A 24,705-nucleotide genomic window follows, 5' to 3' on the forward strand; every position below is an offset into this window, starting at 1 on the left:
GAACTTCAATAAAACGAAAAACTCTTAACTGTTCATTAACTGGGGAAGTCACCCTACTGTTTTAATTTTTAATTTTAAAGTAAAACTGAAAAAAAGACCACCAATCGTCTTATAAAAAATATTAAGTATTAAATTATGCGTTACTAGTATTCTAAATGAAATTATTTGAACCACTTATAATTCAATTTTAATTTTGATGTAATTCGTTATAGACGATGTCACATTTAACGAAAATAAAAAAAAGTAGGCAACAAAGTCTTCTTCCGTTCTCTAAAGGTTGATTTTTTTTATTCGCAACTTAAACAATACCTAAATTTACTATCTAAACGTTTTTTAATTAAAAAAATATTTTAAGTGTAAGTACTATAAACGGCATTTAATACAATTCGCCGCAGTTGTACTGAATATTTTTCTAGAGATTATATTAAGCAAAACGACATGATTGCTTCCCAGGAGAGGGGAATTGTAACGATGGCTTAAGGTAAGAAATTAAGTCACTAGAACGTGGTGTCAAATAACAGTAATTATTGTACTTAAACGTCGATCCAACTAATATAAATATATATGCTGTAAAAATATTTACTAGGTGTCCTACGGAAGAGACATGTCAGTAAAATAACGCACACGCATTAATTATTAATCGATTGCTATAATAATGTTATTTATGCATGTATAGTATGCACACATTAAAAAGTGGTATAAAAACCAGTTAAATAAACGCTTGTTTATAATATTTCAAGGATAAATATTAATTGATATTTTCGTATACATAATTTGCCGCATTAGTTTCGAAACGTATAGCTTCACATGTTAAACAGTACGTGCATACAACGAGTATACGCATTATTATTATTTTAGGTAGTATAAAAAAAGGCCCTATCAGATTTCACGAAACGCTGAACAACTGAAGGTGTCCAATACATGTACACACACGTGTGCAGGCAATACATTAATCATCAACAAGACGCTACAGTAATGTTTAGTGTTCACAAAGAAAAATGATTGAGATTTTTTATGAAATACGTCTCTAGTGACACTTCCGAGTAGCTGAGGGTGTCATAAATAACGGCAGAGTATCTAATTTAAAACATCGCCAAACTCATTGTCTACTAACGTAATTGCACCAAGTTTTATGCAAAATTACAATCATCATTTCGCATCCTATTAATTTTAATGCACTAATTAAGGCATCGGTTTGCTTTTTTTACCGAAAGGATTTGTGAAACTCGTTTAATTGCCAAACTGCAATTATACTTTATGTATAGATACAAGACACACGACATTCGTACCTAATGCTTTTGTATTCTCTATTCAAGGTCATTATTTTCCGTAACAATTCAATCCTAAGTCAAATACAGCAGTCTAATTTCTATTCGAAAAGTACGTTTAATTGTTTATTTTTTTTAGACAACATACATTATACATTTATACTTATTATACATTTGATTTAAAATATAATACCATTATAATTGAAATGATTCAACAACAATAATGTATTTTAACACTACATTTATAATACTTTGCATTACTCAATGTGTAACACATAAAATCATTATGAAAAATACTGGTGCTGAATCCGACTAATATTTTAACAGACATAGTAAATTTTAAATAAAAGTTTTACCTTTATGTTATTTATTTGGCTGATATGTAAGAGTAATTTTTAAATTAAGGTAATTTAAAGAATTTCATATGAGGCAGGTGACGTAAACGGCAAATATCACATTTTTGAAATTGATTAAAAAATTAATCTCCACAGCACAGTAGCAAAACTGTATAAATCGTTTGTAGGTACACAAACATTTTGCTAGATTAACTTAGAGTGGTGATTATCTTTAAGACAAAATTAATGTGTTGAGTGACATGTTAAAATGTATTTTTAAAACTTATACGTGTAATGTGACTGTTGAATAGTTATTAATATTTTTCAGGATGTATGTTGTGAATAGTGAGTAGAGAGATTTATAATTCATTAACCGTTGTAAACGAAACATTAGTACTACTTAAGGTTGTTGGTTAATTTTAGTTTTTATGTTAAACTGAAGTGATTCATTGTTTTGAACTTTGCATATAATATGTAATAAAATTATCTGATATTTCTATTACTCCAGTTTTCTCAATGAAAATTTAATTATGAGTATCTGAGATAAAATAATTTTATTTCATAAGATAATATGTTATAAAATCTAACAACAATGTTTTTAAAAGACGGTTAGGTATGAAAAATTGGTGTAGATTTTATTTATTCCAAAAATGATTATAATTTGGAAACTATATCAGTTAAACAAGTAAACACATGTCTTGTTACATTATCAGAATAGTTTGGAACTAATTATTTCAACAATATTCTAAAACAACACTGACCGTTTTAATAACAGTGGTTCCAAAAATAAGTTAATTGAAAGTCAATAAATGTTATACCCAACAATAATTAAAAAATAATGAGATTATGTAAATTTATTGAATACTGTTTTGTTATACGTAAACGTTATAAAGTATATATATATATGTTATAAAAAAATATTCATCAAAATCCGTCTATTTTGACCGGTGTCGAGTCAACTGATTTAAAATTTATAATTAAAAATCATTATTAAAAACATAAGTTTTCCATCAACATACTTGTTATTTTTAGTTAGTACTCGATCAGGTGCAGCACGTGCACCGCTGCCGACGTTGATCTCGTCGTTTTCGAGCCGTTATCCTATCAACTGACTGTTGATGTGCTAATAAATTTAATCAGTTAAATGAACATGTGTAATTAGCTTTAAAATGATTCAAACACAATTAGCGCAACAAAAGCATTACAGCCGCTTGACCACGATCGCGCTGTCATGTCACTTAATCGTTCGTGCGATGACGACGACATAGGGACGCAGTAGGTCCGCTACTGAATGGAACGAACTGCCGGCAATGTGCTTGTCACTCGCATGGCGCTAGCGCTAACGTAACGCAACCCGTTCTAGCGAGTCATTCCTCAATGAATATGTTGTTTTACTCTGGAATTGTTATTTCAATGGATTCGACAAATAAGTGCTGGATTGGCATTGTCATTTTTCAAAGCTGTCGGCAGGGGGCATGGCTATTCACAATTTCAAATCATTCGACAAATCCATTAAACAATAAGAAATCGAATTCAAAATTAAAACTATTCATTTAAAACTAAAAATTTTTTAACTGAAAAAAACCGTATAAAAATTACTAAAAATCGCGGATACGTATTTCGGAACAATATATTACCATTAACAACGCTAAACACACAGTGACACCCCGACAGGAATAACCCCCTTAAATATCCCTAGTGACGTTATCACTAAGTAATTTTATAACATTCGCCAGTTTACACAAGTTCAATAATGAATTCTTCAGTGGTTCAAGACCTTAATTAAATAAAATGTTTTTGTTTTTAAACATTTTTATTGCCTCCCTTATATTATGTTCTTTGTAATTTTTTACGTTTTTAATTGGTTTTAATGAATTGATTATCTGTTAATATTGGGCTACAGGAGATTTACCAATTCTTGATTTTTCTAATGATTCTTAAATGTTCTTAAACCGGACACTTTATTTCTTTTTGTTTGCCCAACATATTTGTCTACTTTATCTTAAGGGTTAGAATTATCTTTAATAAATCTCTTAAATTATTACTTTTGTATGTTACTTAAGTATTACCGAAATTCTTAACAATTTTAGCCAGTCCATTTGAAATGGCCGAACAGTATAAAACAGATGATGGAATTAATTTTTGTTTCCCCACTTTAGTGAGTGTACTAGTTGCTCGCCCATCTTTTTTTATTCCACTTACACGTACGGACTAATTTTGAATTTACGTTTTCGTTAGGCCCATCTCACCTAGTGCGTTTTCTTACGGGTCGTTAATAGATACGTTGTTATTATGTAACATTTTACAGCACCGCGTACGGATTTCAAGTCGCGCGTTTTTTATAATCCGTACGCGAGCTGACCAAACATTGATATGAATGAACATGTTCACACTGACGCGTACGACGTACGCGTATTTTTTCGTCATTTTTTCATGACTTCTATCCCTAGCAAGTTCTCGAAAATCTCGACTATCATTGTAGACACTGAAATTTTAATAAATGAAGTTCAATTAACACCGAATTTGTGGAATTCAAGGGATGAAAGGTATAAGGACAGGGATGTTAGAGCAGCAACCTTTAGAGAAGAAAGCGCAATGTGTTGTAGCGGAGTTCGATGCTATGAATAGCAACAATCAAAAAGATGCATGTGAGTATTTAAGCATATATATTGTACACAAGCATTGTCCCCTTTGGGGGCGGGCGATTGCTCATCCCATTAAAATGTTTCCAATAAAATAAAATTATCTTACAGATAGGTCACAACAAACGATTATGTTAACGCATAAGGTGAGAGGAGGTAAAATGGGAGAATAATTGGAATTTATCATTAATTTTCATTTAATATTAGTACTATTTGTTTTTAAGAGTGTTCCGGAAAGTTTAATAAAAAATTGAATTCGTTTACTTGTAAAAAATAAATCGCTCACTCTCAAGTTCATTTTGTTGTCAAATAAACACGTTCTAATAACGTTCAATAAAAAAGTGAATACATTCATAAAAGTTGTTTTTATTTATGAATAGTTTACCTGCAGTCTGTATAATTATCCATTAATATAAACGATTCAATTCAAACAAATTTATATCTCTACAAAAAAGTTATAAAAGTCATACCTTTAGTGGCGTAATTGAAGTTTCTTTTAAGACGGCATATAAATAAAAAAAATGGTCACTACCTAAACCCCCCCAAAAAATTGTATCTACATTAAATATTTTTGTTCTTAAGAAATCATACGCCTAAATCTTTCTTAATTACGCTCCTGGATACATTAGAATGAATTATGACACATTCATTTCTAAGAAAAATGTGCACGTTTTTTATTTAAATTCATTATAAATTAAAGAAAGTAATTATAAATTTACAAAGCAATTATACTATAATTAAATCGCTTATGAGATTCTGAGTAATTTTTAACAAGTTGAAAAAATCATAAATTAAAAAATTTCATCGTTCCCCATAAATAGGAGAAATTCCCAAAAAATTACGATTTTTAAAATCAGTAAAATTCAACATTTTTTAAACTTATTTACTAAAAATTATCAACTTTTTTAAAAATGGACGAATAAAAACATTTTTTTTAAATAAACACCTTAGATATTTACTTTTTATTAAGTATATATTTTGACCCTTTACCATACACCTTGTCTGTTGGACATTCATTTTGAAAATAAATAGAAAACGCTATAGCAAACACGCGGTATAGTATGAAAAAAAAAACGCTGAACGTTTGAAAGCGCAGCGTACGAGAATATTGTATATGCGCTTGTGTGAAACGGGCCTTATGCCCATAAAATCTAGCTATTTCTCTTATAACACCCAGTTCTCTATCAAAATCTATTTTATTTATCGGAATATTAACTAATCTGTAAACCATATTATTAAAAGTTGCCATTTATGTGTTGCCAGCTGTGGTTCGAATTGTTCGGAATGTACCTGAACGTATAAATTTCCGATAAATTTCAAAATTGAGTTCCCCCTCTTTTACTCAGTTTACTCTTTGAATAAATTTCAAAAAGACAATTTTCCTTCTACTTCTTGTTCGTATGTAAATTTAATTGACGGATAAAAAGAATTTAAATATTGTTTGAAGGACTCCGTATTAAAATCTTTGTTTATTACTGCAAAAATATCTTGTACATACCTAACCCAATTTTTAGGAAATTCACCATAGGTGTGTTTTAAATTTGTTTCGAACCTGCTCGTGAAAATTTCTGCTAAAAGTGGTGATAACGGATTTCCTTTTGCTGTGATCTCAGTTTGCTCACAAAATTTATTTAAAAAATTGTAAAACATTTTGATTCATACATAACTTTTTTGAATTAATAAGCTTATTTATTTTATTTAGTAATTGTTTCGTGGCTTTTTAAGTTAAACCATTTTAGTTTTAAATTAATATTTTTATTATAATTTTAAATAATATTAGCCCTAAGTGATCAATTTTTATTAAATAAGAAATCTTAAGCTCTATAATTAAAAGTCAACGTTTCTAAATTTTAAACTAAGTGGACATTAACGAGTTTGAATAGTTATTCAAAACGTTACTCATAATCGCCAGACAATATGTTTACATTATTCAATATGTAAGGTAAGACTCTGTAACGTATCCCACGCTAAAAAAAATTCTCCGATAAATTAACATATCGAGATACGTCCAATAAACATTTTGTTAAATGAATCATAAATTTTTGTTAATTTAATCAGTATTTTTGTCCGAAGAATAAAATATTATTTTGTTAAATCAACAGAAAAGAAAACGGTTCAACTAATAAAATAAATACTATCTATTATTTCTTTTAATGTAACAAAAAAACATATTTTCAATTGTTGAATGATTCAAGAGATCAAATTTGTTTAAATGTAAGTGGTAGTTCGCAAAATGAACTGAATGGGTAAGAAATGTGATAGATTTGACTAAAGTATCCCTAGGGACATTTATTATTCTTAAAATGTAGTGAATATTTTCAATTGGGGTATATTTAATTTAAATATTTTCGTTTATCATATTTTATAACATGTATTCTACCTTAGTATTTATTAAATATTTCAGAAACTCCAGTATCGGAACGCTTTTAAATATATTTATGCACAAATTATTGTACTTCTCAATGTAAAAGTTTCGGTATAATTTTCAATGGAATTTTGACTATAATTCCAATGTAATCAGTTGTGTTAGCCTAGAGCAACTATTCATTAATAATTAGATAGGCGGGTAGAACATGATAGTGAGGAATTTCCACTTTATCACTTTCATCAATCCATCAACATGAAAATGACTTTGAAATAACGCATTAATCTATTAAATGATGCAATTCAGTTCAACACAAATATAAGGCAATTGATCAAATATATTTTGGTGATTAAAATTCTGTGGCTAAATTATATAACTAATAGTAATTTCATAAATTCTTTAAGTGAGCAAAATCCAAGTCAACAAATTTAAAACTGAATTTGTATTAATTAAAAGCATATAATAGGTTTTGTGTATTAGCTATTGGAACTACTTAACAAGGCCAAATATGAGGGTATAAATGTATAATATTTTCTATTTTCACGTTTTTTTTTTAACAAATTCAAATTTTTTATTTATAACTATTACAGATAAAGCGTATCGGAATAAAGAAAAGTAATAATTTCGACAAAATAACACATTAAATAGACATATATAAATTTAATAAAACCCAAAATATAAGCTAAATGTATAAAAAAAGTTATAAATTAATATTTTTTTAAGAATAAATATTGTGTATGTTTTTTACCATAAAACTTCCATATATTTTCGCAAGAATTTGCGTCATAACTATTGATGTTAATTTAAATATAAAAATGATCAAGAAGAAAATACGGTATAAATAATTCTTAATAATAACTTATAACAAATATATAGTTATTTATCTTAACAAAATAAAAATTCTAAAACTTAAACTCATTTACTCAAAAGTTACAATGAAAAAAAAAAACAAAACATCAATCTTAAAAAATAAATAACAAAATATTTTATATATATATATATATATATTAAATGTATTATTTCAAGAAGTGTATTGAAAGTAAATATTTATACAATTCTTAATATTGAAAAAAATAATAAATAGGTTTAAAAAACAGAATATTAAAATTGAACAATATTAAAAATATTAAGTAATTACACATCTAGTTAAAAATAAATAATTTAAAAAAACAGTACTTTCAATTTCCAGCATAGTGGGGTTGTAGAGTTCCAGTCTTTTTTTTTTTGGTTTTAGTAGCGCCTTTAGGACTATCCCGTCATATATCGAATCTTCCATCTATTTCGGTCAGTTTCTAACTGTCTTTCCAGACTGTTTTTCTTTTTTAGCTTTTCCACATCATTCTTCAATACATCTTCCCACCTCATTCCCGATATTTCAATGGGCCTTTTTTCTATTGAGTTCTTCTTTAGTACTGTTTGAAGTAATAGTTTTTGGTCTCTCCAAGTGTGCCCTGAAATATTAGTCTCTTATGTCTGATTGCTTAAAAAATGTTCGGGTTTTGGTATAGTGGTTTTAATTCCTCGTTTTATCTAATTCTTAAATCATTGGTTACACTGTCCTTCCAGTCCTTCTATAAGTTAACATTATTTTAGCTTCAATGTGAAGCTGAGACGGTATTAATTTTACTCTGATGTGCTTTTTTTAAATTAAAATTAAAAATATTGTAGGTTTTGAATAATAAATAATAGAAAAAATGTCGAATTAAAAATGTATAGAAAATTAAATTTAAAACAACGGTAAAATGAATTTTTTTTTTTTTGTTTTTACAATGAACGATTTATAAATTAACAATTTTAACGATAAGAATAGAACTTATACGTTTTTATTTTTTTAGGGCTAAATAAGAACTTTTCAAAAATTTTTGTAAATATACTTTTAATAGAAAAATTGTATACCTACAAAAAAGTCCAAATGAACTTTTTTGCAATAGCTTTTTGAAATAGACAAAAAAAATTATTTATCATTGTTATTTTTGAGAGTTATTATTTAATATATATTAAAATAGGGGACATGTTCAGGGACATTCTCAAAAATTGTGTCGGAAAAAAGTTTTTTAAATGCGTGATCGTATTTTTCTTTTAATTTTGAAGAGGTATTGTAAACAAATTAGTTGTCTCATAACAAATATGCTCTTCGATATTCGTTTTTCATCTAGGCCTTATTTCAGTCTAGTCATATCAGGCAGCCGCCTCGGGTATAAATTTTAGAGGGCAACCTTGACACATCAGATAATGATTTATGTTTCCTAATGAAATTTTTTTTAAATGATACCAATAAGGATCATCAACGTTCACTTTCATGAGACGATTACGAGATCTGGTCCTTCTCCCTGTTGACATAAAATTATAGTAATTAAAGAAGTAAAAGAAATCAAATTGGTAGAAAAATTAAATTTTTTATATAACAAAAAATTTGGTTAATAGACCACTGTTATTCATAAAAAGTTTATTTAACATTGTAAATAGAGATACGAAATTATTTAAATTATTTTTTCAATATATAATGAACATAAATAAAAAGTTATCTAAACATAAAAAATTACTTAACGTTATTCAAAATAAATTTGACAAATATATATTAAAATTTAAGACAAAATTTTGATGTTCGTAAAATAACTATGAGGAAAAATAAATACAAAACATATATTGGAGTAGCTGTTTTCGATAATATATTATTATAAATTTGATTTATTGATAATTGCCTTACTGTTAATAAAAAAGAACACAGTAACTACTAGTTATTTTAAATAACAAATAAAATATTTAGGTATTTAATACACTTAATTTATGATTTTTGTCATAGTAGAAAAAATCTTGTTTTCTGGTAAGTACATATTTCATTAAGTATTAATATAATAAAAAAATTAAATACTGGAAAAAAATTTGGAAAGTGGCATGAAATATTTTTATTTTATAAAATATTTGATGATTATTATAGTTATATTATGTTTTGTCTATATTTTTTAGAAAACAATAAGAAGAAAAATGTTAACTAGTTTTTTGGTTCTCTTATTTTTTTGTGCTGTTAGTGAAATTTCCAGTACTTCCACTTCTAACGATGGTAAAATGAAATTTAAAAATTTTATTTTGAGGTGGTGGTTGTAAATTTTATATTTTAATTAAATTTTTAATAATTTTATAAAATAAAATAAATAAATTATACTAAGCTGTTATAATTTAAGATATAGTTCTGAAATTATCATATTTATTTTATTTTAAAAGTTCACACCTATTTTTATGGTAATGGACTAAAACATTTTACAATAAATGTTTACTTATGAGAGTTTGTAATAATGTTTTGTTTGATTCACTGATCATTTAAAATTTTAAAGAGTGTATGAGTATCATGGTGATAGGTCACCGATTTTCATAAAATTTATATAGGATGATTTTTTATCATAACCCACTCAATTACTTGCAGAATAAATATAATTTTAAGGGAATTTTCACTACTTACAGGAAACGAGGGAAAATTTTTTAATTTTTGAGGGTAATGTCTTCAACAAGATACGATTTGTAATATTTTGACGTATCGTTGAGAAAGCTCGTTCCAGTCAGAGCTGGGAAAAAGTAGTCATTGACACAAAAAAAAAAAAAAAGATAAACACATAATGGTAAAATCTTCTCAGCTTCGCATGGAAGTTAAAAATTTAATTTGGATAAATAATTGTTGAATCTACTAAGATTTGATTGGTTCAACTAAATGTCTAATTAGGATAATTGAATAGATAAAGTTTATTAATTTAAAAAATAAATAACGTTAAACGCTATAAAAAACAATAAAGTTAATAAGTATCCTAAAAATGACAAAATATGATACCATACAAAAAATGTCCATACAAATATGTCTAGAACGGGAGTTTTTAATTTTTACAATCAGGATAACTTCGGTAGATGAATTTGATATTATTTTATAAGCATGCGTGAGTAACTTTTTTGTTTCGTGAACCTTTATTGACTGATAAGGACAATATCAGTTAGTTATTTAAATTAATATTATACATTTTTTAATTTAAAATAATACTTTTGTGTATTTTTTAAAACAAATTTTATTATAAAGTTGTTATTTTAGAATACTTATTAGATGAAGAAACGGTAAGGAATACGGATGGTAAGAAATTATTAAACTAAAATATTTATATTATTCTATCATCTTAGATGTTTTAACTACAATAAATGATGTTTGGTAGTATCCAAAGGAGTTGAGTATTTTTGGAATTAATGTCAACTACATCGGACTGTTGAATTGGATATGTAAAAATAATGATGTTGATATTATAGGTTAAATATTTTTGAAAATTTTTAAGGCCTTCAGTGTTTTGAGTCATGTATTGATTTAATAAAAAATTTGCTGAAAAGATAAACATATTACGCTCTTTTTCTTTGTCTCATCAAAAATATAAAGGGGAATGTCGTTAGATTGTGAGATTAATCGAACATGAACAGAACACATACACTTAGGTATAATGTTTGATAACTAAAACTAGATCAGTCATCCATTTGTGTTGTTTTTTACTAATAAGGAGAAGTCATGGTGATGGGGTCACTGATTTTCATAAAATTTATATAAATTATTCTGAAATTATCATACTTATTTTATTTTAAAAGTTCACACCTATTTTTATGTTGATGGATAATACATGTTAAAATAAATGTATCAACTTATGAGAATTTATAATAATGTTTTGTTTGATTCACTGATCATTTAAAATTTTGAAGACTGTATGAGTTTGTGATATTCATTGTCTGCTGAGAGATTTTCGAAGCTTAAAACTATGATTTTTTTATTATTAATTGATTTACGGCAAACCTATAAACAATTTCAAAAAAATAAATTATTTGAAATTGAAGTGTTCTAGTTCCGCCGTTACTTATTAACCCAAAAAAGAAAAAAAAATTATTAATAACTTATATGTAGAGGTTAAATGGGAATGGATTATGGCGATTGGTTCATTAATATATCTTCCATTAAAATATATTTTATGGCGTTTTTGTACAATATTCATAAAATACTGAAATTTTGGTAAAAACTTAAGTGTAAATGCTATTTTAAATTAGAAGATATTAAGTATAACTTATAATAAAAAAATTAATACAGTAAATTAAGGATAGAATGGTTTAAATAAAATGTCGACTAATATGTAACTCTATATGTATAACACCAAATAATTATTAAAAAAAAAATTTAATTTCGACAAATAATTGTTAAATCTACTAGATTTGGTTGTTACAATTAAATATCTAATTAGGATAATTGAATATATAAAGTTGACTTATTTTAAAAATTAATAACGTTAAGCACTATGGAAACCAATAAAGTTAATAAGTATCCTAAAAATGACAAAATATGATACCATACAAAAAATGTCCATAGAAATATGTATAGAACAGGAGTTTTTAATTTTTACTATCAGGAAAACTTCTATAGATGAATTTGATATTGTTTTATAAGCATGCGTGAGTAACTTTTTTGTTTCGTGAACCTTTATTGACTGATAAGGACAATATCAGTTAGCTATTTAAATTAATATTATACATTTTTTAATTTAAAATAATACTTTTGTGTATTTTTTAAAACAAATTTTATTACAAAGTTGTTATTTTAGAATACTTCTTAGATAAAGAAATAGTATGGAATACGGATGGTAAGAAATTATTAAACTAAAATATTTATATTATTGTATCATCTTAGAAAAAGAAATAACACATCCCCAGTACACACAAAAAAAANCACAGAATACATTATATTGATACATTTAAATATAAAAAATATAAAAAGGTATAATAAAAATATCATGTCTTTTGGTTAAAATTCTTACGGATTTATATTATTTTAAATCCAAGTTCAATTATAACCAATAATATTAACGTCTCTAGTTTCATTAACGCTATAAATTGGTGTTATTTTAACCCCTTGAATATAATACAAATCAACACTATACTAGTCCTAAGTGAAATTCTACGTACAATTGTGTATGACTACAATACCACTTGGGGTTAAAGTAACTATCCCTATTTTTGCGTTACTTTAAAAAAATTCAAATAATAGGAAAACCCAGCATAGTGGGGAAGCCATATAAAACAAGTATACATGATATCTGACAGTGATTAACATAACTTTCATAGATTTATTTCAGAATAATAATTTGTATATTTGTAACTTTATAATTTGAAACTTTCAATTTATGAGTACGTTTCAGTGATTATATACGAGTGTCAGTGGTAAATTTGTAATATAATTAAAACTTTGATATAGTCAATTATAATCAATTTAATTACGTAAGACACTGATTCTAATTAGCCTTATAGATACTACAACGAATGTGATACATAATATTAATAATTTTTAGACATTTTGGTTTCAGTGATCATTTTAACAAAAAAATTATTAGAATTATAATTCTTAATTTTTGATCTAGTAGCCCATTTTTGAAAATTTTTAAGGCCTTTAATGTTGTGAGTCATGTATTGATTTAATAAAAACTTTGTTGAAAAGATAAAAAAAATATTACGCTCTTTTTTTTTATCTCATCGAAAATATAAAGGGGAATGTCGTTAGATTGTGAGATTAATCGAACATGAACAGAACACATACACTTAGGTATAATGATTGATAACTAAAACTAGATCAGTCATCCATTTGTGTTGTTTTTTACTAATAAGGAGAGGTCATGGGGTCATTAATTTTCATAAAATTTATATAAGGTGATTTTTTTATTATAACCCACTCAATTACTTACAGAATAATTATAATTTAAACATTTCTTTTTTTTAGTTTTCTTTAGTTACACATTATTTTTTAATTATTAACTATTTAAAACTTTTCATATTCATCCCTTATGCCTTGTTAGGGTGTCCACTTTGTTTTTTTTAATTAGGAACACATATTTTGAATTTTATTGTTTGGATTTTTAATTGAATAGTAAATAGCATTNAAAATGTTTGGATTTTTAATTGAATAGTAAATAGCATTTGAATTTTTAATATAACTTTATTAGTTTATTAGATATAAACATTTAAATTTTCAAATTTTTAAGTTAATATTCAGCTAATCAATTAGCTACCTGTATTTGTAATCCCTTGTGTATTATACATGTATATTAACTTAAAAATTTGAAACTTTAAATATTTATATCTAATAAACTAATAAAGTTATATTAAAAATTCAAATGCTATTTACTATACAATTAAAAATCCTAACATTTTATTAAATTCAAAATATGTGTTCCCATGTAAAAAAACAAAAGTGGACACTCTTACAAGGCATAAGGGATGAACATAAAAAGTTTTAAATAGTTAATAAGTCAAGAATAATGTGTAACAAAAAAAAACCAAAAAAAAAAAATTCTTAAATTATTATTACTCTGTAAGTAATAGAGTGAGTTATGATAAAAAAATCACCCTGCATAAATCTAATCTATGTTAAATACAAAATAAGAGGTATTTTGAATTTTTTGCCAATGTCCCCCCCTAAGTCAAGAAAATTGACTGAATATTTTTAATTAGCTTAAATAAGGTAATTTTTCTTCCACAGACAACAACGTGTTATGGTCGAATCGAGAATGCGTGATTCTTAACGCGTACAGATACGCATTGACCCGTCAGGTAATGAAATTTTTTTTCACGGTTTTCTCTTTAAATTATGCATGTTACGTAATATTTGTTAATTTTTTTTTACATTTTATGCATCTACAGGTTGTTCAGTAAGTTAAGAAACAGGAAAATTGTTCAAACCAAGAGAACGATGGAAACCCGTTTCCTTGCTTACTGATCACTTTGTATATAATTAAACCTTTCAAAAATCTCTCTCATTTAAAAATTTATATACTTTTACTGGGTTAATATTAAAATAAGTTATATTTACGTGCATAAAGTATTATTTTATTTTATTCATATTTTATCACTGAAAAATCGATAATTTATACCATCAAATGTGTTTTGAATGTAGATAAAACTATACATTGTTTGTAAAAATGAGAACAATAGAAACCCGTTTCCTGACTTACTGAACACCCTGTATAGATACATGAAATGTAAAAAAAATTAACAAATATTACGTAAAATTAATAATTCAAAGAAAAAACCGTGAAAACAAATTTTTTTACCTGACGGACGTGATCGATTCCTGGTCCGTAAGCGTTATAGGATCACGTATTCTCGATTTGTCCATAATATGTTGTTGTTTGCGGGAGAAAAATGACCCTATTTAAGCTAATTAAAAATATTCAAAGTCATTTTTCTCGACTTGGGGGAGCATTGGAAATTCATATATTCAATATAGATTAGATTTATATAAATTTTATGAAAATCGGTGACCCATCACCGTGACCTCCCCTTGTAAGTCTAATTCTACGAATCAATACAATATCCTTATATATCATACTTTTCAATAATGTCTTTTCACATACATTACCAATAACATAATAGCCGTAAAATATCTATTTATTCTAGTTGTAACTTAGAATTAATACGAATTATTGTCAATAGTTAACGTAACAAATCAAGTTCAAAAATGGTGTCATTATATTATATAATACCTGTGTAAAAATCGCCTGGTTGGGTTCTGTTCTGCGATATTTGTCGCCACAAAACTTATTTAAAGTAATCTTAAAACTCGCTTATTCATACCACAAATTATAATTTTTAAATTCAGTTTTTAAAATCATTGAAGCCGAAACCATATACCTTATTTTTATTAGATTTGGATTGGTTCTAGCTACTAGTTTGTGCCATCAGATANACGATATTTGTCGCCACAAAACTTATTTAAAGTAATCTAAAACTCGCTTATTCATACCACAAATTATAATTTTTAAATTCAGTTATTAAAATCATTGAAGCCGAAACCATATACCTTATTTTTATTAGATTTGGATTGGTTCTAGCTACTAGTTTGTGCCATCAGATATACTATTGTAACTCACTATGGTTGTTTTAGAATCATGCTTAAGTAACTTGTTAGTCTAGTGTACCTTTATTAACTGATAAAGGCACAATATCAGTTTGCTGTTTAAATTAATATTATATATTTATTAATTAAAAATAGTATTTTTATGTATTATTATATACTTTTTAAAACAAATTACATTAAACAAATATTATTTTATAATATTTCCCAGTCGCAAAAAGAGAAATGGTTTTGACAAGTAAGAAATTATTAAATATATTTTTTAAAACTTAATAAACTACTATGAGCAATTTAGTTTATATTGTATAATTTATAATAGAAGTTCCGATACACATATATTTAATAAATAAAAATGAATTTTTTTTTTTATTAATTTTTTGTAATTTTGAGTTTAATTTCATATACATTTTATTGACATGTTTGAGTTAAATATACATAGATATATTAATAACAAAACATTGATAATTCACATGCATTTATTAAATACACGTTGAAAATCTTATTGAATAATTGATTATTTTAAATTGATAATATATTAATGTTTTATCATCAATTTTTAATTTTGAAAAATACATTTTAAAATACTTTTATAAATTTGTGTGATACTGTTAAAATTCGCAAATAGTCATGCATCCTGTAATTAATAGCAAACAGTCTAGTTGATTAAGTAAAATTAAAACTATATTAAAAATATTATTAATTTAAAAAACTAAAAAATATTAAACTCAAAGCCACAAAAAATTAATGAAAAGTCGCAGATACGTATTTCGGAAACAATGTTACCATTATCAACGCTAAACACATACTGACACCCCGACTAGAAAAAACTCCCTTATATACCCCTAGTGACGTCATCACTAAGTAATATTATCACATTTTGCCAGTTTACACAAGTTTAATAATGAATTTTTCAGTGGGCCAAGATCCCAATTAATTAAATTGTTTTTATTTTTAAACATTTCTATTGCTTCTCTGATATTAAGTTCTTTGTAATTATTTACGTTTTTAATTAGTTTTATGGTTTTAATGGAGTGATTATGTGTCAATAAATGTTCAGCCACTGGAGATTTCTCAACTTCTTGATTTTTAATATTTCTTAAGTGCTCTTTAAACCTGACCCCTATATTTCTTTTTGTTTGTCCTACGTAACATTTATTACAACTTTCACATTGTATTTTATAAATGCCTGATTTCCCCCCTTCATCTACCTTATCTTTAGGGTTACCTAATAAATCTCTTAAATTATTACTCTTAGATGTTACCAAAGTAATACCAAAATTCTTAAATATTTTAGTTAATCCATTTGAGATGCCCGGATAATATAAAATTGGTGATCTAATTACTTTTTGTTCCCCCTCGCTGGTGAGTGTACTAGCTGCCCTCCTTTCTTTTTTCCACTTTTGTGTTCGGACTAATTTTGAAATTATGTTTTCGTTATACCCATTAAATTTAGCTATTTCTTTTATAACCACTAATTCTTTATCATAATCTATTTTGAATAATTAATATTCCGATATATTAATTAATCTGTAAAACGATAAATCTGTAATATTCCGATGAATAAAATTCATAATATTGTTTAAATAAAAACAAATGTTTCATAAAATTTACAGTTAAAAAACCCAGCACAGTGGGATCGCAGCACAGTGGGAACGTGGCATAGTTGAGTCAATTTTAATGATATCTGTCAGTGATTAAAATCACTATCATAAAAAACGCTTCGAGGCAAATCTGTAAATAGTGTTTAATTTAAAAAAAATGGTGGATTATTCCATAAGCTTTATGATCTGCTATTTCATTAATTAAGACAAAGTTTGTCAAATGAAAAAGGGATATAAATATTATTTATCATAAAATAATTGTATTGATTCATATATTTTTCAAAAAGATATAACATTATAAAATTAAAAATATAAAAAAGAATTTTTTTACAAAAATCTTATTTTTTTATTAACTTTGATGTTAATTATCATCATGAAAACAAACTAAAGTCTGAAATTTTTCTTTTTCCATAATAAGTATATTATATAAGCTCTAATTTAAGATATATATATATGTGTCAGTATTTCCGAAACACTTTCAAAAGTTAATTTTTCTATATGCATTTTTAAGTTTTGAACCCCCCATTTACAAAGGGTAATGGTTTGATTAAAAAAAAAATATGTCGCATAAAAGAAGAATATAAATAGTACTTATCTTAAATAAATTATAATTATCCATACATTTTTCAAAAAGTTATAGCGTTATGAAGTCAAAAATATAAAAAAGAATTTTTTTACAAAATCGTATTTTTTTTTTATTAACTTTGATGTCCCGTTTCACCGTAAAGACAAAATAAAGTAAAATATTTTCATGATAAAGTGTATTACATAACTATTATTATTAACTTATTAACTCGTTTATGCTCATCCTTTAAATGCATAGATAATAATAGATTTTAATTTTAATTTTATCTCTAAAAAAATTTAGATCATCTATTGGAACAACTAAGCATTGAAGGTAAAGTGTATTAATTAAAAAATAAAAAATCGTAACTATATTATTGATAAATGTAGCATCGCCACCGTGACAACTAAACATTTTAAGATTTTATATTTTTCGAGAAATCCTTACAATATTAACACATATTTTAAGTGGTATTGAAAGAAATTTTTTTTTTTTGTATAATGGAGTAGTTAAAAGTCTATTCATATTGTTAGGAAAACAAAAATAGCTTTGTTTTTCTACTTTTGAATAATTTTGAGAAATCAAAATGTGGTTTTAACAATGAAATGATACTACGTTGTAAAATAGTTAAATAATGAGTTTTCTAATTTCTTAATAAATTTATGTAATTTATTACTTTTTTTTTTTAAATATGTTCAACTCTCATTTACATCTCGTTATTTAAAAACTACGAAAAAATATTGACTGGTGAATAAACAAAAAACACAAATTACTGGGAATACGGTATAGTAAAAAAATATATTATCACTATAATAAAAAAAATCCTTTGATGGGAATCTGATAAATTTTTTGTTTAAATAGTGCATTTTAAAGTGAAATAAAAGATTAAATTTACTACATTATTTATACTTTTTCATTGAATTTTCTTAAAAAGCATACCAAAAACTTATTGTTTCTTACTAAAATTTGATTAAGATCAGTGTTTTTTTAAAAAATAATAAAAATTTCTTACAACACATTAGATATTTATAATTGTTTATAAAAATAAATTAAATTTAAATATATATATTTTATGAAAAAATTTATTATTTAACAAAAAGATGAGTTAGTAATATTTGTATAAATAAAAGTCCTATTTTAAATATCTGTATTTTAGTAATTTATTATTACAAAAATTTATTATTTATTTGTTAACCAGAACGACGTAATGCGATTTATTTTATGATTAATGAGACTCAAAGATCATTTGGTAAGAAAAAACTCAATCATATTAAATTTATGTTAATGTTAAGTAAAATGAATAACTCAGCTTCATAATTTAACTTAAAACAAACATTTTATTAATTTTAGTAACGAACTATGCCTTTTCATAACATTTTAAAAAACATCATGATGTAGTACATAATCAGCGATAAAAGTTGTAGTTGGTGCCACCAACCAATGCCATAAATAATTCCTAAAAATAATTTTAGGTAATTATTTATTAATGTGTACACTTGATCATTTTCACTATCATTTTTGTTAAAAGTTCTAATTTTAATAAAAAAAATCAATATAATAAAGAGATTTGGTGAATATTACAGATTTTTTGCTAGGAAAATTAAAATTAGAAAAAAATATACTAAGGAACTCCCTGTAAAATTGCAACTCAAAATGATATGTAACACGATAATGTTAGTAGGGGTCATTTTTAAGACGAATAGGAAGAAAAAAAATTAAATAAAACCGTTTGACTTCTTAGTTTGTATGAGAATTTTGAGAGCAATATCGGGGTGTAGTTTATTTTTATTTGTAGAGTCCTCTGAAAAGGATCAGGCCAATATTGCAAGAGCATCACATTTTACCAAACACTCAGTTTGGATTTCATGAGAGACACTCTACCATACATCAAGTTTATAGGCTAACTGATACAATAGCTTCAGCGTTAGAAAACCGCAAATACTGCACTGGACTATTCCTCGATGTAACCCAGGCCTTTGACAGAGTGGGGCATGACGGACTGCTTTTCAAATTAAAACACATATTTCCAGCACCTTTATATTTAATAATTTAGTCCTACCTTTATGAAAGGAAGTTCACAGTAAGACGTTTTGCAAATTCTCCCTTTAACAAAATTCAAGCAGGCGTCCCCCAAGGAAGCGACCTGTCTCCCTATCTTTACAATATATTTACTGCAGACATACTCCAGACTACTGGTATTCATCTCGCTACGTTTACCGACGATACGGCTATACTTTCTACTCATAGTAATATTTCTCAAGCAGACCATTACCTTCAAACGCATGTAATCATTATGGAATCATGGTTCAAGAACTGGAAAATAAAAATTAATGAAAATAAATCAAGTCATGTAACATTCGCCCTCTGTTCTGAAAAATGTCCAGCTATAACATTCAACAACATATTAATTAATAACCAAAACGAAACCAATTACCTAGGTATAATATTGGACAAACGATTAACCTTAAAGACAAAAGGAAAAAAGCCAACAGCAGACTCCATCTCTTTCGTCAACTACTCAAATCAAAATTACCGCTTAAAACAAAAATACTCATTTATTAGTCATTAATCAGACTAGTCTGGTCTTATGGCATCCAGATATGGGGATAGAAAGAAAATTTATTTCAATTTAATTTAATTTAAAAATTATATATTTGTGAAACACCTAGATCAGATGGAATCAGAGTAGCATTTTAGAAAAAATGAAATAAATATGAAACTAAAAATTTAAATAATTATTAGTTTAAAAAATGTAATCGTTACATAGATTCTTTTGAAAAATAATACTTTTTTACAGTGAAAAAATTATACTTTATACACCTACAATTCAATAAATCTGTAATTAATAAATATGCCATTATTTTAAATTGAAAATTAACTATACTGTAATCAACTATACTGTTTATCTCATATTTCAGAGGATATAAGTAAATGGTTTTTTCCATTAGGTGAGTAATTTATCTTAGTAAGATAACTGGTCCAGTTAGTGAACACTCTCCATCCCAAAGGTTAACACTGTCGGAATCTCTTAAACTTTGTTAATTTTTGATGTACAACCTTCCTTATATCAAAATATAAAACATTTATAATAACATTTAAATATGCTATGAGTAATTAAAATTTTAAATACTCTTAATTATTAAAATAATAAATAAGTGTGTTTCTTAAACAACATATAAAATTTCAAGCTCGCATGTTATCGGGTTGTTATTTGAACTATAGATTTTATTATTTAAAAAAAGGTCATTTGTTATCAATTTTTTAACAAATTAAAAAATTATTTTTCTTAAAATTTTTAATTTTGTTTTATTAAAAATAAAGGTCAAATATGTCTAAATAATGTACGTAAAATAAAATAGAGAATTAATGAATCTTTTGGGTAATTTTTAAAACTTATCCCATTTACCTAAGTATCAATACATATTTTTGTAGAACAAGCATTCTAGATTTTAAATCAATAAAAAATGTATTTATAATCTATCTTGAAAAGAATTTCATTCAAGATATGTAGTGATCACTTAATACAAATAGTATATAAATCAAATTTTCATTAGTATTATATTTCGAACTTTTTCTAGTTTGGTGAAGTTTTATTACTATATAACCTTTTTTTCTGGTTTCTTAGGCTTCTTCCAAAAGTTAACCTTAAACATATTAAAATAAAGTGTTCTTTTTTTTTTTACTCGCCTATATCCCAATTAATTGGGGTTTTCTATCCTTATCCTAAACTTCCAATTCACATTATCTACTCGTACATAAGCCGTTCTCATATAGCATTTAACAAAATTCGTTCATCTCTTTTGTGGTGTTCCTTTCAACATTAATTTTCATAACTGTTCTTACAGCTTCCGATTTTTCTCTCCTCATTACATTATCAAACCATTTAAGTCTACATTCTCTCATCTTATCCACGATTGACGCTACACCTATACTCCCTCTTATATATTCGTTCCTTATCCTATCTTCTCTACTCCCTCCACTCATCAACCTAAGCATTTTCATCTCTGCTGCTTTCATTCTTTGTTCTATTCTCTTGTCAACCACCCAACACTCTTAATCATACATAGCTAGTTTGACTGTCATATAGATGTACCTTTCAGACTCATAAAAATTTGTCTCAGTATCATAATCTTTACTCAAATATATAAATACCATACACAGCTTTTTCTTCCTTTCCCTATACTTCTCTCATACACTGTCTCACACAAAAAATTGGTTCCATCGTTGACTATCCAGGAAAAAAACCAAACTAGTTTATTATAACTCATGTTTCTCTTCTTATTCTGTTGTCTATTACCTTTTCTCAAATCTTCATACTTTTTTTTTCCTCCTTACTCGACTTCATGTGAACCGCCCCGGAACTGCCGTGAGGCATTGTCAAAATCTTCATACTATGACTCATAAACCTTATGCCTGTATAATTTCCACACACTTGTATATCTCCTTTGCCTATGAATATTAGCACTGAATACTATTACTCCATTTTTTTGGATATTTCTCTTTTAATAGGATTTTGTAAAAAAGTTCGTTCAACCACTTTATACCAACATCTTTGTCTGATATATTTTTCATACTTCTACTGGCACTTCATCTAGTCCTACTGATTTATTCTTTTTCATTGATAACACAGCCTCACACACTTTTTTTCACTAATTAAATATACCAGTCTCTCATTCCATGAAATATCTTCTAATGTCTCTCTTGGATACTCCTCATTCAGTAATTTTTCAAAATACTATTTCTACCTTCATCATCACTCGTTAGTACTCTCTCATAATTTTTGATGCATTTTTCATTATGATAATCTTTAGACTACTTTTCTCTTACTTTTGTAAGTCATAGATTTCTTTTTCCCCTTTGTTTACTCCTAACCAATCATACAACTCATTATACTTCTTAAACTTCGCCTTACTCACCACACACTTAGTTTCATTACAGAAGCATTTGTACTCCATCCAATTTTCTCTCATTTAGCTCTTTTTTCATACAATAAAAGGACTTCCTAAGCATCTTCCGAAAGTTTATCTAAAAACGTATTCAAATAAAGTTTTACACTATTATCATATTTAATTTATGTATAGGATAGTAATAAATATCTATATATTTACTAATAAGAAGTACTGTAAATCGTATAGTGACAGTTCAATGAATTTAAATTTTGTGGACCCCCATTTAGAAACTAACAAAAAACAGTACAGCTGAATATCAGCGCTAAGGTGGCAACTAATTGATCTACTGCGTCAAGTCACTCCCCTATATTTAGACATTAGAAGTTAATTTTCGTAAAAATAAATCTTTTATATAATTTTGAATTTTGTTCATTATTTAATTGTTCAATAACTACGAATTACCCTGCATATAATTTCTTCAACAGTTTGCATGTAACCTGTAAAATGATAAACTGCAATTTAATTTTTTTTATTGTTTTGTTTTTAGTATATACAGATGAACATATAACTGATATGATAATTCAAGAACAAAAAAATCGAGAATATCTCCATGAATATTTTCGTAAGAATTTTTTTTTTGAAAATAGATTGTTTTATTTTATAAAAACTAAATTTAAATTATAATTCACGACTGGATAGAATGCAAATAAAATATTCGTAGAAATAAGATTCAAATTTTAAATAATACATACTTAACACATATTTTTATGGAATTCTTCATAAATACTAATCATGCTGAAGTATAATTTATTTTTTTATATTATAATTTGTTTTGATTCCAAAAATGTAGTCCATTTTAACTTTAGTAAAAATTGATTTCAGGACGTATAAATTCTAAGCCGAACATACTTCAAGACTACAATTATCATTTCAGTAAGTTCTATCTATTAAACTTCAAAAATGAATTCTCGTGTTGAAATTATTTATTTTCTTCGTATAATTTACTTTTTTACAAAAATACACAATATATAGATTAGATAAAAAATATAATTTTCATTTCTTTAAATAGTTATTCAATCTAGACAGATTATAACTGTAAATTAATGTCTTGCGAGTATAAAATAACTTAAATTATATAGAAAGAGCCATTCATATAAATAAAAGTATTTTTCAAAATTTGACTCTTAGAGAAGATAAAACTCAGCGAGAAGTTAAACAAGAAGGAACTCCAATAAATAAGTAAATGTTTAAAGCCCCTGACGCAATATTAGCTAAAGCAATTTGTAAGAGTAATGACAACAGTTAAATTATAAGTAAAGTAAATTATAAGACGAAATTTAGCAAAGAATAGATTAAAATATCTAATTTATTATTTATATTTACATTTCAATAAATTAATATACATTATATTTAAGATAATAAAAACTTTATTTGACATATTTATTTTTAGAAACCACTTTGTATGCTCAATTTCATAATCGGGGCCAATTGTTGGAAAATATATTTGAAAATATAAAACTTGAAATAATATTACGTTATTTAGCAAAAATTCAACCAGTTATAATAGAAGATGATATTCCTAATTGTAAAATAGATAAATAAACTTAATAATTCTTATATTATTTTATTATTATAATTTAACTTTACTATCTTAATTCCACATTGTTCAATTATTTTTTATCATTCTTCAAATTTATTTCTATTTATTGAATCCTCATTATTATAAGTTGAAAAACGGTAGCACAGTGGGTTCCATAGATTATGAATCACAATCTAGATAAATTATAATAATACTTATTATTTAAATATTATATAATATAACGTAGCAATCGTTGAATTTTATATTTATCATTTCATTACCGTTATCAATTATTGATGTTTACTGCGCGGCAAAACAGTCGTGACAAAAAAGGTAGCACAGTGTGGTCGTGGCATAGTTGGGATAAGTATAGATAATATTTGACAGTGATTAAAATCACTATCATCAGAAACACTACGATGCAAATGTGTAGATAGTGTTTTATTCTAAGAAATTGGTGGATAATTACAAAAGGAACATAAACTCTTATTTCATTAATTTTATCCTGATTAGTAATTCTTAGATTAAAAGATATAATATATAATATATATAG

General features: G+C 25.8%; 2 protein-coding genes across 11 annotated transcripts in view; one reads left to right on the forward strand and one right to left on the reverse strand.

Annotated features, from left to right (window-relative positions):
* Nucleotides 1-2,912, reverse strand: part of LOC126895353 (adenylate cyclase type 2) — a 50,646-nt gene extending 47,734 nt beyond the window's left edge. For all 5 annotated transcript variants that reach the window (XM_050667125.1, XM_050667121.1, XM_050667124.1 and 2 more), the window contains exon 1: nucleotides 2,623-2,912. The gene's annotated coding sequence lies outside the window, so the exon portion shown is untranslated. The remainder of the gene's footprint in view (nucleotides 1-2,622) is intronic.
* A 6,438-nt stretch (nucleotides 2,913-9,350) lies between these two features.
* On the forward strand, nucleotides 9,351-24,190 carry LOC126895363 (uncharacterized). Of its 6 annotated transcripts, none has more exons than XM_050667161.1 (11): nucleotides 9,351-9,434; nucleotides 9,578-9,671; nucleotides 10,671-10,721; nucleotides 12,205-12,255; nucleotides 15,730-15,756; nucleotides 17,988-18,017; nucleotides 18,883-18,933; nucleotides 20,603-20,632; nucleotides 23,121-23,195; nucleotides 23,456-23,506; nucleotides 24,024-24,190. In XM_050667161.1, exons 2-11 carry the CDS (start codon nucleotides 9,596-9,598, stop codon nucleotides 24,173-24,175), a joined length of 594 nt encoding a protein of 197 aa, XP_050523118.1. In that variant the 5' UTR covers nucleotides 9,351-9,434; nucleotides 9,578-9,595; the 3' UTR covers nucleotides 24,176-24,190. The 6 variants fall into 6 exon arrangements, with proteins under 6 accessions (XP_050523118.1, XP_050523119.1, XP_050523122.1 ...); XM_050667162.1 differs by having other exon boundaries at nucleotides 12,217-12,255; XM_050667163.1 differs by having other exon boundaries at nucleotides 9,391-9,434; nucleotides 10,683-10,721.
* Nucleotides 24,191-24,705: the final 515 nt, after the last annotated feature.

This window comes from Daktulosphaira vitifoliae, unplaced genomic scaffold, assembly GCF_025091365.1.
Source record: "Daktulosphaira vitifoliae isolate Bord-2020 unplaced genomic scaffold, ASM2509136v1 Scaffold_1, whole genome shotgun sequence".
Lineage (NCBI taxonomy): Eukaryota > Metazoa > Arthropoda > Insecta > Hemiptera > Phylloxeridae > Daktulosphaira > Daktulosphaira vitifoliae.

What these genes read in the sequence shown, in the direction of transcription:
- LOC126895363 (XM_050667161.1), top strand. Translation starts at nt 9,596, where the DNA reads ATGTTAACTAGTTTTTTGGTTCTCTTATTTTTTTGTGCTGTTAGTGAA. An exon ending in AAGAGAAATGGTTTTGACAA is followed by an intron (nt 15,757 to 17,987) that starts GTAAGAAATTAT and finishes AAAAAAATTTAG; the next exon opens with ATCATCTATTGGAACAACTA. An exon ending in GGAACAACTAAGCATTGAAG is followed by an intron (nt 18,018 to 18,882) that starts GTAAAGTGTATT and finishes TTTGTTAACCAG; the next exon opens with AACGACGTAATGCGATTTAT.